We start from the raw sequence: 11,429 nt of genomic DNA, 5'->3' as shown, positions 1-11,429 counted from the left end.
ATAACATATTTTCTTGATCATTCCACAAATCACAAACAAACATAAACACCTTAATATAGTGGAGAAACCAAAGGCCGCTAACACACAAACGGAACACCCAGTATACATCACGACATTTAAGTCTGTACAAAACGAAGATGGAGAAACAACCATACAAACTGAAAACAAACGAGTTTCACAGGAGGAAGGCATCGTTGTTGAGGAAGTCCTCAGTGATACAGAACTCATTCCAGAAGACACAACACAATCACACCTCGAAATTATTGAAGTCAGCGAGCCAACAGGTGATTTTTTCTCAAAATACACATTTTTATACATAACCAAATGACATTAGGAACCATTAATAAGATATTTGAGGTACAACTAAATTACATTCTCAATTAATAAGGTTGGGGACAGTAGAGATCAATTCCATTTTGTTATACATTTATATATACAGATTATACATTCCAAAAAGTGCATACAAACAAACATGATCGATATTCTGTGGAAAATATACATACTAACTACTTACCTAATTTACTCAAAAGTACGTGGGATTTAAAATTAAAACTATACCCAAAAAGCCTTAAACGTACGTGGGTGAATCTTTTACAAATTTAAAGATTGCTTACCGTTCAGTAAAAAAGGGTGGTAAACAAGAACAATCAGTATATTTTTAAATTTCTTTAAGTGTTAAAGTTTGTAAAAGAAGAACCCACATTTAAAATTTTAATAATTTTTTAACCCGTGCAACGCTAAACACCAAACTTTGCGCACCGAACAAAGTTTGTGTGGTACAAAGCATTATATAAAATGCAAATATATATGTAAAAATTAGTTTAGTGCTAACACAAAACACGTAATTCTTTTTTAAACAGACCAATACAACAAAGAATACACAATCACTGAACCTGAAGAGGCAAGTGCTGACGGCATAAAAAAACCAGCTAAAGACAAAAAACCAAAACAGAAAAAGACACTAGAAACTCCTATTGAGGAAGTTGACGAGACTATTGTTGTTGAAGAAAGTATAGGGGAACCGACTGACAAGACAGATAAGAAACGAAAGTCGAAAAAGGTTGAGGGTAACGTTGGAGAGATTATTGCTGATGAGAAACCAGTTGAAAAGAAGGAAAAACTAAAGAAAAAGAAAGTGGTGAAGTCAAAACGTGATGAAATGGATGACTATATCCAATTTCTAATACACCAAGAAATTCCAAAGACTGTACTTCAAGGTTACCAGCGTACGGAAATGGAACTTCCACAACGGGCTCGTCGTGACTCGTCTTTCAAACAGCCGGTTAAGCTTACACCTATGAAAATCGAAAAAGTAGAATTTAAAAAGCCTAAAATGGTTGAAATAAGTTCTGTAGTTGAGTTTCCACAAATGCTTAAGCTTAAAGCTCCGAAGCAACGACCTCAGGAAGAGAAAAAGAGAAAAAACGAAGCATCTTTTAAGAACAAAAGATTAAAGAGCTGGATTAGGTTTATACCATATGCACCATATTGCTTCCCCTATGTTGTAACCGAATTGGAAACTAATCGCGATGTGGGGGAACTTTCACGAAATGTTGAAGAAGCCGAAAAGGTATTGAAATTGCGGCCGAGAAAATTCAAGCCTTCTAAGCCCGAAAAAACGGAACTAGAAGAAGCCGACCTGGAGCCTTTTGACTCTGAAAATTCAGAACCATCTGATAAAGAGCAACCAAGGCCGAAGTACAAACGTACTAAAAAGTTAAAAGACGAAGTTCCGGAAGAAACTAGAAAGCTTAAGCTTGGAAAGGGTAAAATTCCACAAAATGTTGAGGCTGTTGAGGAAATTCGCTTGAAACCGGTTGAGCTAGGTATAGCAGAGGAAGAAGTTGGCGAAAAGCCAGTTAAGATGGTGGGAGAGGAAGTAATCAAAAAGAAGAAGACCAAAAAATCCGACAAGCCTGAAGATGGACTTTACTTTGAGCCCATTGACTTTAAGGATGTTGAAAGTTCCTTTGAGTTTCCAGAAGAGTCCGAAACATCCGCGACCGAGGAAACATTCACACAGGGGAAGCCAAAATACAAAAGGAAAAAGAAGCCGACTTCCAAACCAGAGAAAAACCAGTACGAAATAGCTCCCGGAAAACCAAAGGAACAAGAAGAAATCCCGGAGGATGAGCTTAAACTGCACAAGCGCCAGGGTGAAAAGCCTGATACTGAAGAGGAAAAGTTCAAGCTTAAACCATTCTATAAGTTCGAGGTGATAGAGATGGAGCCTGAAAACGTCCCGTCTGAAACGCTACCTACCACTGAAAAGCTTTCAAAGGAACCTAAGAAAAAGCGAAAGCTCAAGCTTAAGACGGAGCAAGAAGATAACATCATCGAAATCGTAGAAATATCTCCTGAGGGTAACGATGACAAAATCTTTGAAGTAACAGTCACAAGCTCTGAAATAGTTCAAGCTGACGAAAGGCCAAACAAAATACTTAAGAAGAAGGTAAAGCGAATGAACAAACAGGAACTGGATGACTTTGTCACAGAGCTAAAGGAAGAACCGGATCAAAAGTTCTATGAAACTAGCATGCATGACTTCTATGAAGTAAAGTTGACCGAGTTGCCGTCAGAAACGGAAAAACCTAAGAAGCGCCGGATACGTCTTGAAAAAGGAGATGATGTGGAAGTTCTGGAAATTGTCGAATCGGCTGTTGCTCCCGGTGAAGAAACACTCTATGAAATCACTGTAACTTCAACCGAAACAAACGAAGAAGAAGATGAAGCGAAGCCAGCTGAAAAACTTAAAAAGAAAACCAGGAAAATGAAGAAGGATGAGCTTGATGCCTATATTCAGCAATTGATAAACGCCGAGATCCCAGTTACAGAGCTGGAAAAATATGAGAAAATCGATGTAGATGGAAAGCCGAAAAAACCCAAGAAGCAAAAGGTCAAGCTTGAGAAGGCAATTATAGATGAAGGCGAAACTCTTCAAATTGGAGTCACAGAGCACGAGCCAATCGAAAAGCCTAAATCAAAGAAACCAAAGTCAAAGAAAGCAATTAAGGAAGAAGAAACAGTTGAAACCGAGACAATTCCGGTATTCGATGAGTTTCTCATCAAAAAAAATGATTCTGAGCGTAGCTCAGACGAACGCATTAAACAAGCAGATGAGAAAATCTCTCTGGCTTTGGATGACATATTAGTAGATTTAAGTGAGTCTTTTCCCATTGTGGTAGTCGAGGAAGATCTTGAGTCAATTCCACTGGCTCCTAAAATAATTTCTATAACGGATGAGAAAATACTTAAGAAACGCACGGTCAAAACTAGAAAGGGTCCAAAGCAGTACGAAATTGAAATAATTGAAACCGATGCACAAAACGAGAAACCAGAAGAAGCAAAGGTTATAGTTATAACGACGGAAATTTCTGAAGATACAACCGACGGACCTGCGCTAGTTAAGCCGGAAGCACCAAAGAAATCCGTCAAGAAGGTGAAGAAAGATAATCTTAAGCAGTACATTGTCAACATTATCGAAGAAGCCCCATTGGAACACATCGTTGAAATATCTGAAGATACTAAATCAGCTTTAACCAGAGAAAGCCCATTGGAAGATAAAAATACTTCCTTTACCACTACAATAATTGAGGAGGAAACAGTTAAGCCTTTCGTACCCGAAGAAACAAAGTCTGAAGATGTTGCTAGTATTCCTAAAGACAAGAAAAAGAAAACTGATAAACAGAAAAGGATAAAAATATCTGAAGTTGAACCTTCTCCGAGTTCGGAAGATTCGATACCCACAGAATATTCAGCAAAGCTCTTAGAACCTGAGGAAATTCCGCAAGCGGATGATTATTCGATAGAGGTAAAAGATAGTTTGCCAAAGGCTAAACAGAAAACGACAAAGAAACCCCAGAAGAAGTCTACCGCTGAGCCCATATGCGAATATACAATTCGAGTAGAGGAGCTCGCTCCGGAAACTGCTACCGAAAAAATAGTAAACGAAGAAGGTACGGAAGTTGAACGAGTCATATCCAAACGAAAAATCAAAAAGAAGGAGGGACCAAAGGAATATCTTATTGAAGTTGTTGAAACATATGAAGAGAATAAACCCGAAGCAGATATTGTCATCCAGACTACTGAAATAACTCCATCAATTGACTCAACCCCTCAAGAGAACCACAAGGTGAAGATTGTCAAAGAGAAGAAACCAAAATCTGAAAGCTTGGACAATTATATTCAAAAACTGATAGAAGAGGAAATTCCTAAATTGGATCTTGAAGAACATGAAGCTAATGTATTAGAGACATCTCCAGAGGCCAGAAAGCCCAAGAAAATCAAGAAACATCACAAAAAATCGACCCAGATTGTCGACGGCATACCGATTACTGTGCACGAGGTAATAATACGAGAATTCGAGCCCGATCAAGAAGACTTTGAGCCGCAAGAGGTCATTGTGGAAGACTTTGATCGTGAGGATACAAAAGAAGCTCCCAAGGATGTAACAACAAAGGTCTTAGAAGAAAAACCTAAGCCAAAATCGAAAAAATTGTTAAAGGCCAAGGTTGTGGAAGAGGAACTGCCGCAACCAGTTATTAAGGACATTTCGGAGGTTGTACAACTTGTACAAGTAACTGAAGAAGATGGCACAGCAAAGCAGGTTGAAATTAAGAAGAAAAAAATTTCTTGCAAGCGAGGTCCGAAGGAACAAATCTTTGAAATCACCGAAAGAAAAACTAGTGATGAGCCTTTGGCCGAAGTAACTATTGTCGAGGTAACAGAAGAACAGCCTTTAGAAGAATTCCAAGTACTGAAAAAGAACAAACCAATTAAAAAACCAAAGAAAGTGAGACTTGAAGATATCAAAAACTATGTCATTAATGTTCTAGAAGAGTTTTCTGAGCCCAATCGAATCGAAGAACTTGTGGAGGGCGACGACGACAGGACACAACCATTTATTGAAGACATTTCTGAGGTTGTCAAAGTTGAAGAAGTTATAAAAGAAGATGGCACAACAAAGCGGGTTGAAATTAAGAAAAAGAAGGTTTCCCGAAAAGAAGGTCCAAAGGAACAAATCTTTGAAATCACAGAGACAAAAACAAGTGATGAACCATTGGCTGAAGTAACTATTGTCGAAGTTACAGATGAGAAACCTAAAGAAGAGATTATTCTACCTAAGGAAAAGAAAACAATAAAGAAGCCGAAAAAACTTAAGCCAGAAGATGTCGAAAGCTATGTAATTAATGTTCTAGAGGAGTATAACGAGCCGCAGAGGTTTGAGGACACCGAGGAACCAGTCATTGAAGATGTTTCTGAGTCCGTGGAAACTCAAGTTACAGAAGATAATGGCGTTACCAAGCAGGTTGTGGTTAAGAAAAAGAAGGTTTCCCGCAAGCAAGGTTCCAAGGAACAAATATTTGAAATCACTGAGACGAAAACTAGTGATGAGCCATTGGCTGAAGTAACTATTGTCGATGTTACAGATGATAAGCCTAATGAAGTAACTCTTCTACCTAAGGAAAAGAAACCGAAAAAACTAAAGCCTGAAGACGTCGAAAGCTATGTAATTAATGTTCTAGAGGAGTTTAATGAGCCTAAGAGGTTTGAGAAGACCGAGGAACCAGTCATTGAAGACATTGCTGAGTCCGTGGAAATTCAAGTTATAGAAGATGATGGCGTTACCAAGCAAGTTGAGGTTAAAAAGAAGAAGGTTTCCCGCAAGCAAGGTCCCAAAGAACAAATATTTGAAATCACCGAGACGAAAACCAGTGACGAGCCATTGGCTGAAGTAACTATAGTCGAGGTTACAGATGATAAGCCTAAAGAAGTAACTCTTCTACCTAAGGAAAAGAAAACAATAAAGAAGCCGAAAAAACTTAAGCCAGAAGATGTCGAAAGCTATGTAATTAATGTTCTAGAGGAGTTTAATGAGCCTAAGAGGTTTGAGAAGACCGAGGAACCAGTCATTGAAGACATTGCTGAGTCCGTGGAAATTCAAGTTATAGAAGATGATGGCGTTACCAAGCAAGTTGAGGTTAAAAAGAAGAAGGTTTCCCGCAAGCAAGGTCCCAAAGAACAAATATTTGAAATCACCGAGACGAAAACCAGTGACGAGCCATTGGCTGAAGTAACTATAGTCGAGGTTACAGATGATAAGCCTAAAGAAGTAACTCTTCTACCTAAGGAAAAGAAAACAATAAAGAAGCCGAAAAAACTTAAGCCAGAAGATGTCGAAAGCTATGTAATTAATGTTCTAGAGGAGTTTAATGAGCCTAAGAGGTTTGAGAAGACCGAGGAACCAGTCATTGAAGACATTGCTGAGTCCGTGGAAATTCAAGTTATAGAAGATGATGGCGTTACCAAGCAAGTTGAGGTTAAAAAGAAGAAGGTTTCCCGCAAGCAAGGTCCCAAAGAACAAATATTTGAAATCACCGAGACGAAAACTAGTGATGAGCCATTGGCTGAAGTAACTATAGTCGAGGTTACAGATGATAAGCCTAAAGAAGTAACTCTTCTACCTAAGGAAAAGAAACCAATAAAGAAACCGAAAAAACTAAAGCCTGAAGAGGTCGAAAGTTATGTAATTAATGTTCTGGAGGAGTTTAATGAGCCGCAGAGGCTTGAGAAGATCGAGGAACCGGTCATTAGGGATATTGATGAGTCCGTGGAAATTGAAGTTATAGAAGATGATGGCGTTACCAAGCAGGTTGAGGTTAAGAAGAAGAAGGTTTCCCGTAAGCAAGGTCCCAAGGAACAAATATTTGAAATCACCGAGACGAAAACTAGTGACGAGCCATTGGCTGAAGTAACTATAGTCGAGGTTACAGATGATGAGCCTAAAGAAGTAACTCTTCTACCTAAGGAAAAGAAACCAATAAAGAAACCGAAAAAACTAAAGCCTGAAGAGGTCGAAAGCTATGTAATTAATGTTCTGGAGGAGTTTAATGAGCCGCAGAGGTTTGAGAAGATCGAGGAACCGGTCATTAGGGATATTGATGAATCCGTGGAAATTCAAGTTATAGAAGATGATGGCGTTACCAAGCAGGTTGAGGTTAAGAAGAAGAAGGTTTCCCGTAAGCAAGGTCCCAAGGAACAAATATTTGAAATCACCGAGACGAAAACTAGTGACGAGCCATTGGCTGAAGTAACTGTTGTCGAGGTTATAGATGATAATATTGTTTTACCTAAGGAAAAGAAACTATTAAAGAAACCGAAAAAACTAAAGCCTGAAGACGTTGAAAGCTATGTTGTTAATGTTATAGAGGAGTTTAGCGAGCCTCAACAGTATGAAGAGGTAGAGCCTACTGAGGAAGAACCATACGAAACTATAATCAAAACCAAGAAGCCAAAGAAGCCGACCGAAAGACCTCTTGAAACGACTATTTATATTGAAGATGTAGCTCCTGAAACTGTTATAGAGAATGTGGTAAACGAAAAGGGCGAGGAAGTTAAACAAGTAAAAACAACCAAGAAACTTAAGAAAAAGGAAGGTCCAAAGGAGTATCTCATTGAAATAACAGAAACCTATCAAGAGAATAAGCCTGAGGCCGAGATCGAATTCACTACAACAGAGTTACCTTTAGAGGACTCACCAGATGTCAAAAATGATCAGCCATTCAAAATTATTCAAAAGGTTAAGAAGAAGAAGCCAGTTAAGGACGATCTTGATAAATACATACAACAGTTAATTGAACAGGAAATCACAAAAACACCTCTAGAAGAATATGAACCAACAGAAATGGATTCAACGCCCAAACAGCCTAAGAAGAAGGTAAAGACTCATCACAAAAAGACAATTAAAGATGTTGATGGGTTACCAATTACCATTCACGAATTCGATGTTGAGGAAGTATTACCCGAACCTGAGGATACGGATAAGGAAGAAGAAATGTTGGAGGAAGTCGAGGAAGTACCACAACAGCCAGACGATTCTTCAAAGTACCTTGTAAGCATTTCCGATGAATTTGTGGAAGCTGATAAGCCAATCGAAAAATCTCCTAAGAAGAAACAAAAACCAATTAAAAAAGAAAAATCATTAAAAAATAAGTTGGTCGTTGAGTCTCCTGCTCCATTGGAAGAAATGGATCGCACTGTTGAAGTCGTTACGCAACCCACTGAAGAGGGAACTGTAAAAGAAGTAACTGTCAAGAAACGAAAGGTATCGCGAAGAAAGGGATCTAAAGAGCACGTCTTCGAAATTACGGAAACAACAAGTGCTGATCAGCCTACGGCCAAAGTTACAGTAGTCGAGTTGACCAGCGATGATATATTAGTTTCCGAAGAAAATCCAAAGCCGGAAAAAAAGATTGTTAAAAAGCCAAAACAATTAAAGAAAGACGAAATTGAGGAATACATCATTAATATTATAGATGAATTCGTACAGCCGGTTGCAGTTGACGTAGTTGAAAGTGAAGTAGAAGAAGTGAAGAAGGAAACAACTAAGAAACCAAAGAAATCTCAGAAAACTTACACAGTCACTGAAGAGGAACACACAGAAAGCCAGGTACCTAAAGTGGCTAAGGAAGATTTCGAGCAACCGATTGAGTCCGTTCCAGAGAAGCCAACAGAACCTGTTGAATATACAATCGGTATAGAAGAAAAAACTGTGGCTGACGAAAAGCTACAACCCAAGCCAAAAAAGCTAACCAGGCCCAAGACCGTTAAGCAGCCTGCAGTGGAAGAAAGCCATGACTATATTGTAAGGGTGAATTTTGAAGAAAACCTAGATGAAGAGCCAATCCCTGAACATGAAGCAGTCGTGATTGAAGCTGAAGAAGATAAACCAACTGAGCAACCAGCTTTCCAAGTAGACGAAATTGAAACCGAGGCAGTAGAAAAGGAAGTAATCGATGATAAGGGCGAAGCGGCAAAGCAAACTGTTACCAGACGTAAAATAAAAAAACAGGTTGGCAACAAGCAAGAAATAATCGAAATCGTGGAAACTAAGACGGGAGATACTCCAGAGTATGAAGTCATTGTCACGACTGAAGAGCCAGAAACAATTAACGAAGAAGTTCCACAGGAGGAAAAACAAAAGAAAATTCGTAAAGCCAAAAAGGTTCCGAAAGACGATCTTCATGACTATATTCAGAAACTTATTGAGCAGGATATACCAAAAACCGAACTGGAAAAATATGAAAAGATCGACTTGGACGAGCCAGTCAAAATGAAGAAGAAACCTATCAAAAAGTTTAAGCATTCTGAGGAAAAGCCAACAGAAGGCGCTGAACAGCCGGTTGAGGATAAGCCTGTTGAGGAGATTTCGGAAATTCATAAAGTTGAAAAGGACGAGCCGAAGCTCACGGTTACTTTAACGGAATTTCTTCCGGAAAAGCCAGCAGAATCGCCTTTTGAAATAGTGGTCCTTGAAGAAACGGTAGAAACCAAGCAGGTGCCAGATGATGAGGGAATAGTAAGGGAAAAGGTGGTTAAAACTAAAAAGATAAAGCAGAAGATGGGTCCTGAAGAAATAGTTCACGACATAGTCGAGGTAACTGATAAGGATACAAACGAATCTGAAGTAACAGTCACAACCACCACTCCAAAGGAGACTTCTGATCGAGAAGAGCCTTTAGTAAAACATAAACGGACCAAGAAGGTTAAGAAAGACGAAGTCGAAGACTTTATTATGGCAGTTATTGAGGATGAGACACCTAAGACGAATGAACCCGAAGACGTAGTTGCCGTTATAGATGAGTCCAGTCTTAAACCAACTTCGGAGAAGACAAGGAAAAAGCCAAAGAAAGAAAAACAACCTTTAGTTGAGGCTACTGTGCCTGAAGACAATGCAGTTTCCGTCATCGAGAATATTTCGGAGGATTCTCCAGTTAGTGACGATCTTATAACTGTGGTGGAATCAGTTCCACTCGTAGAAGAGCCTGAACTGAAAATAAATCAGGTTGAGGAAACTAAGAAACCAGAAAAGAAAAGAAAGCCAAAGTCATCAGTTTTAATTCAAGAGGACCAACCGGTAGTTGAAACTGAAGAACAGCCTTCAAAGGTTACACAGAAGGAATCTGACACTGAAAAACCAGATGCTCGCGAATTTAGTGTTTCAATCAAAGAGGAAGAACTTACAGAGCCCAAACCTGAAAGCAAGAAGGCTCCTAAAAAAGTATCAGAAAAACCAGACCATCCCTCTGAGAAAAATTTCAAAATTTCGGTTAACGAAAGTGTTTTGGAACCTGAAGAAGAAAAGCCTTTTACAATTCAGGTAATTGAAAGCGAAACAAAGGTTGAAGAAACCAAAGATGACACTGGTGAAACTCATAAGCAGGTTACCACCAAGCGAAAGTTGAAACGACCTGACGGTGAAGGTGAAATAGAGATTATTGAAGTTGTTAGAGACGATCAGCCTGAGGCGGAAATAACCATTGTAGAGTATGAACCAGAACCTGAAAAGCAAGACGAAAGACCCAGGGAACCCAAAAAGAAAACGAAAAAGGTCAAGAAGGATGACCTTCATGACTACATACAAAAGTTAATTGAAATGGAAACGCCCAAGACCGAGCTTGAAAAGTATGAGAAAATAGAATTTGAGCCGACTGTCAAGGACAAACCAGTAGATGACTTGATTGATATAGTTGAAAGAACTCCTTCTGAAAAGCCAAAAAAAGAAAAGAAGAGCAAATCCAAAGAAGTTCCAAAGGAGGAAAGTCCCGTTCCAGAGCAGTTGGTTGAAGTCAAAGTGGTCGAAGAGGAAGCTCCTGAGCAACCTCAAATACCAGTTGAAATTGTAGAAGTTCAACCAGTTGAGGTACATGTTCAAGAGGTTGTTACTGAAGAAGGCAAGCCGGTTCAGGAAAAAACTACCAAGCGAGTTTTGAAGAAGAAGGGACCTGAAGAAGAAACCACGTTCAAGATTACAACAATTGAAAGCGAGGATAACGACTCAGTGACGGTTATCGTTGATGAGGAACCAGAAATAGCGCCCGTACAGTCCATCGAAGAGCAGCCACAGCAGGCTGATGAAAAACCGAAGTCAAAATCCAAGAAAACAGTAAAGAAGATTAAGAAGGACGACTTAGACGATTATGTAAAGAAACTAATTGAAGAGGAAATACCCAAGGTAGCGCTTGAGAAGTATGAAAAGGTAGAAATGCCAGAGAAATCTGGTAAAATAGCTCCTTCTGAAAGTATTCCAGAAGAGACAAAATCTGAGACAACCGAGCCAACAACAAATGTCACCGACTTAACCAAACCCAAGAAATCTAAGACTCATAAACCAAAGACAGAAGCCGTAGACCAAACAGAACCTGACGTACCGACAGAGACTATTTTAGACATCACTGACACAGCAGAAATCACACCAACCCAATTTGCACAACCCGAGGACACAGCCACTGCACAAATTACACCAAGCGCACAAGAAGAGAAACCTACTCAAGATGACACTAAAGATACAATTCAGAAAACAGTTAAACATAAGAAAACAAAACCAGACACACAAAAAAGCGTTGAAACAAGTAAGTTATTAGAAGAGA

The 11,429-nt window shown here is 39.1% G+C and overlaps 1 protein-coding gene across 13 annotated transcripts in view; it reads left to right on the top strand.

Moving 5' to 3' along the window:
- sls (sallimus) overlaps nucleotides 1-11,429 on the top strand; it is an 84,289-nt gene that overhangs the window by 59,364 nt on the left and 13,496 nt on the right. For 9 of the 13 annotated variants that reach the window (XM_065864822.2, XM_070996030.1, XM_065864820.2 and 6 more), the window contains 2 exons: nucleotides 60-284; nucleotides 861-11,411. The exons of 3 other annotated variants lie outside the window; for them this stretch is intronic. In XM_065864822.2, the coding sequence (XP_065720894.2) occupies nucleotides 60-284; nucleotides 861-11,411 (10,776 nt within the window). The remainder of the gene's footprint in view (nucleotides 1-59; nucleotides 285-860; nucleotides 11,412-11,429) is intronic. One more of the 13 variants, XM_070996033.1, reaches the window with a different exon arrangement.

The sequence above is a fragment of the Drosophila suzukii genome, chromosome 3 (genome assembly GCF_043229965.1).
Source record: "Drosophila suzukii chromosome 3, CBGP_Dsuzu_IsoJpt1.0, whole genome shotgun sequence".
Lineage (NCBI taxonomy): Eukaryota > Metazoa > Arthropoda > Insecta > Diptera > Drosophilidae > Drosophila > Drosophila suzukii.
The sequence above is the reverse complement of the archived record's forward strand: the minus strand, read 5'-3'. Positions and strand labels throughout refer to the sequence as shown.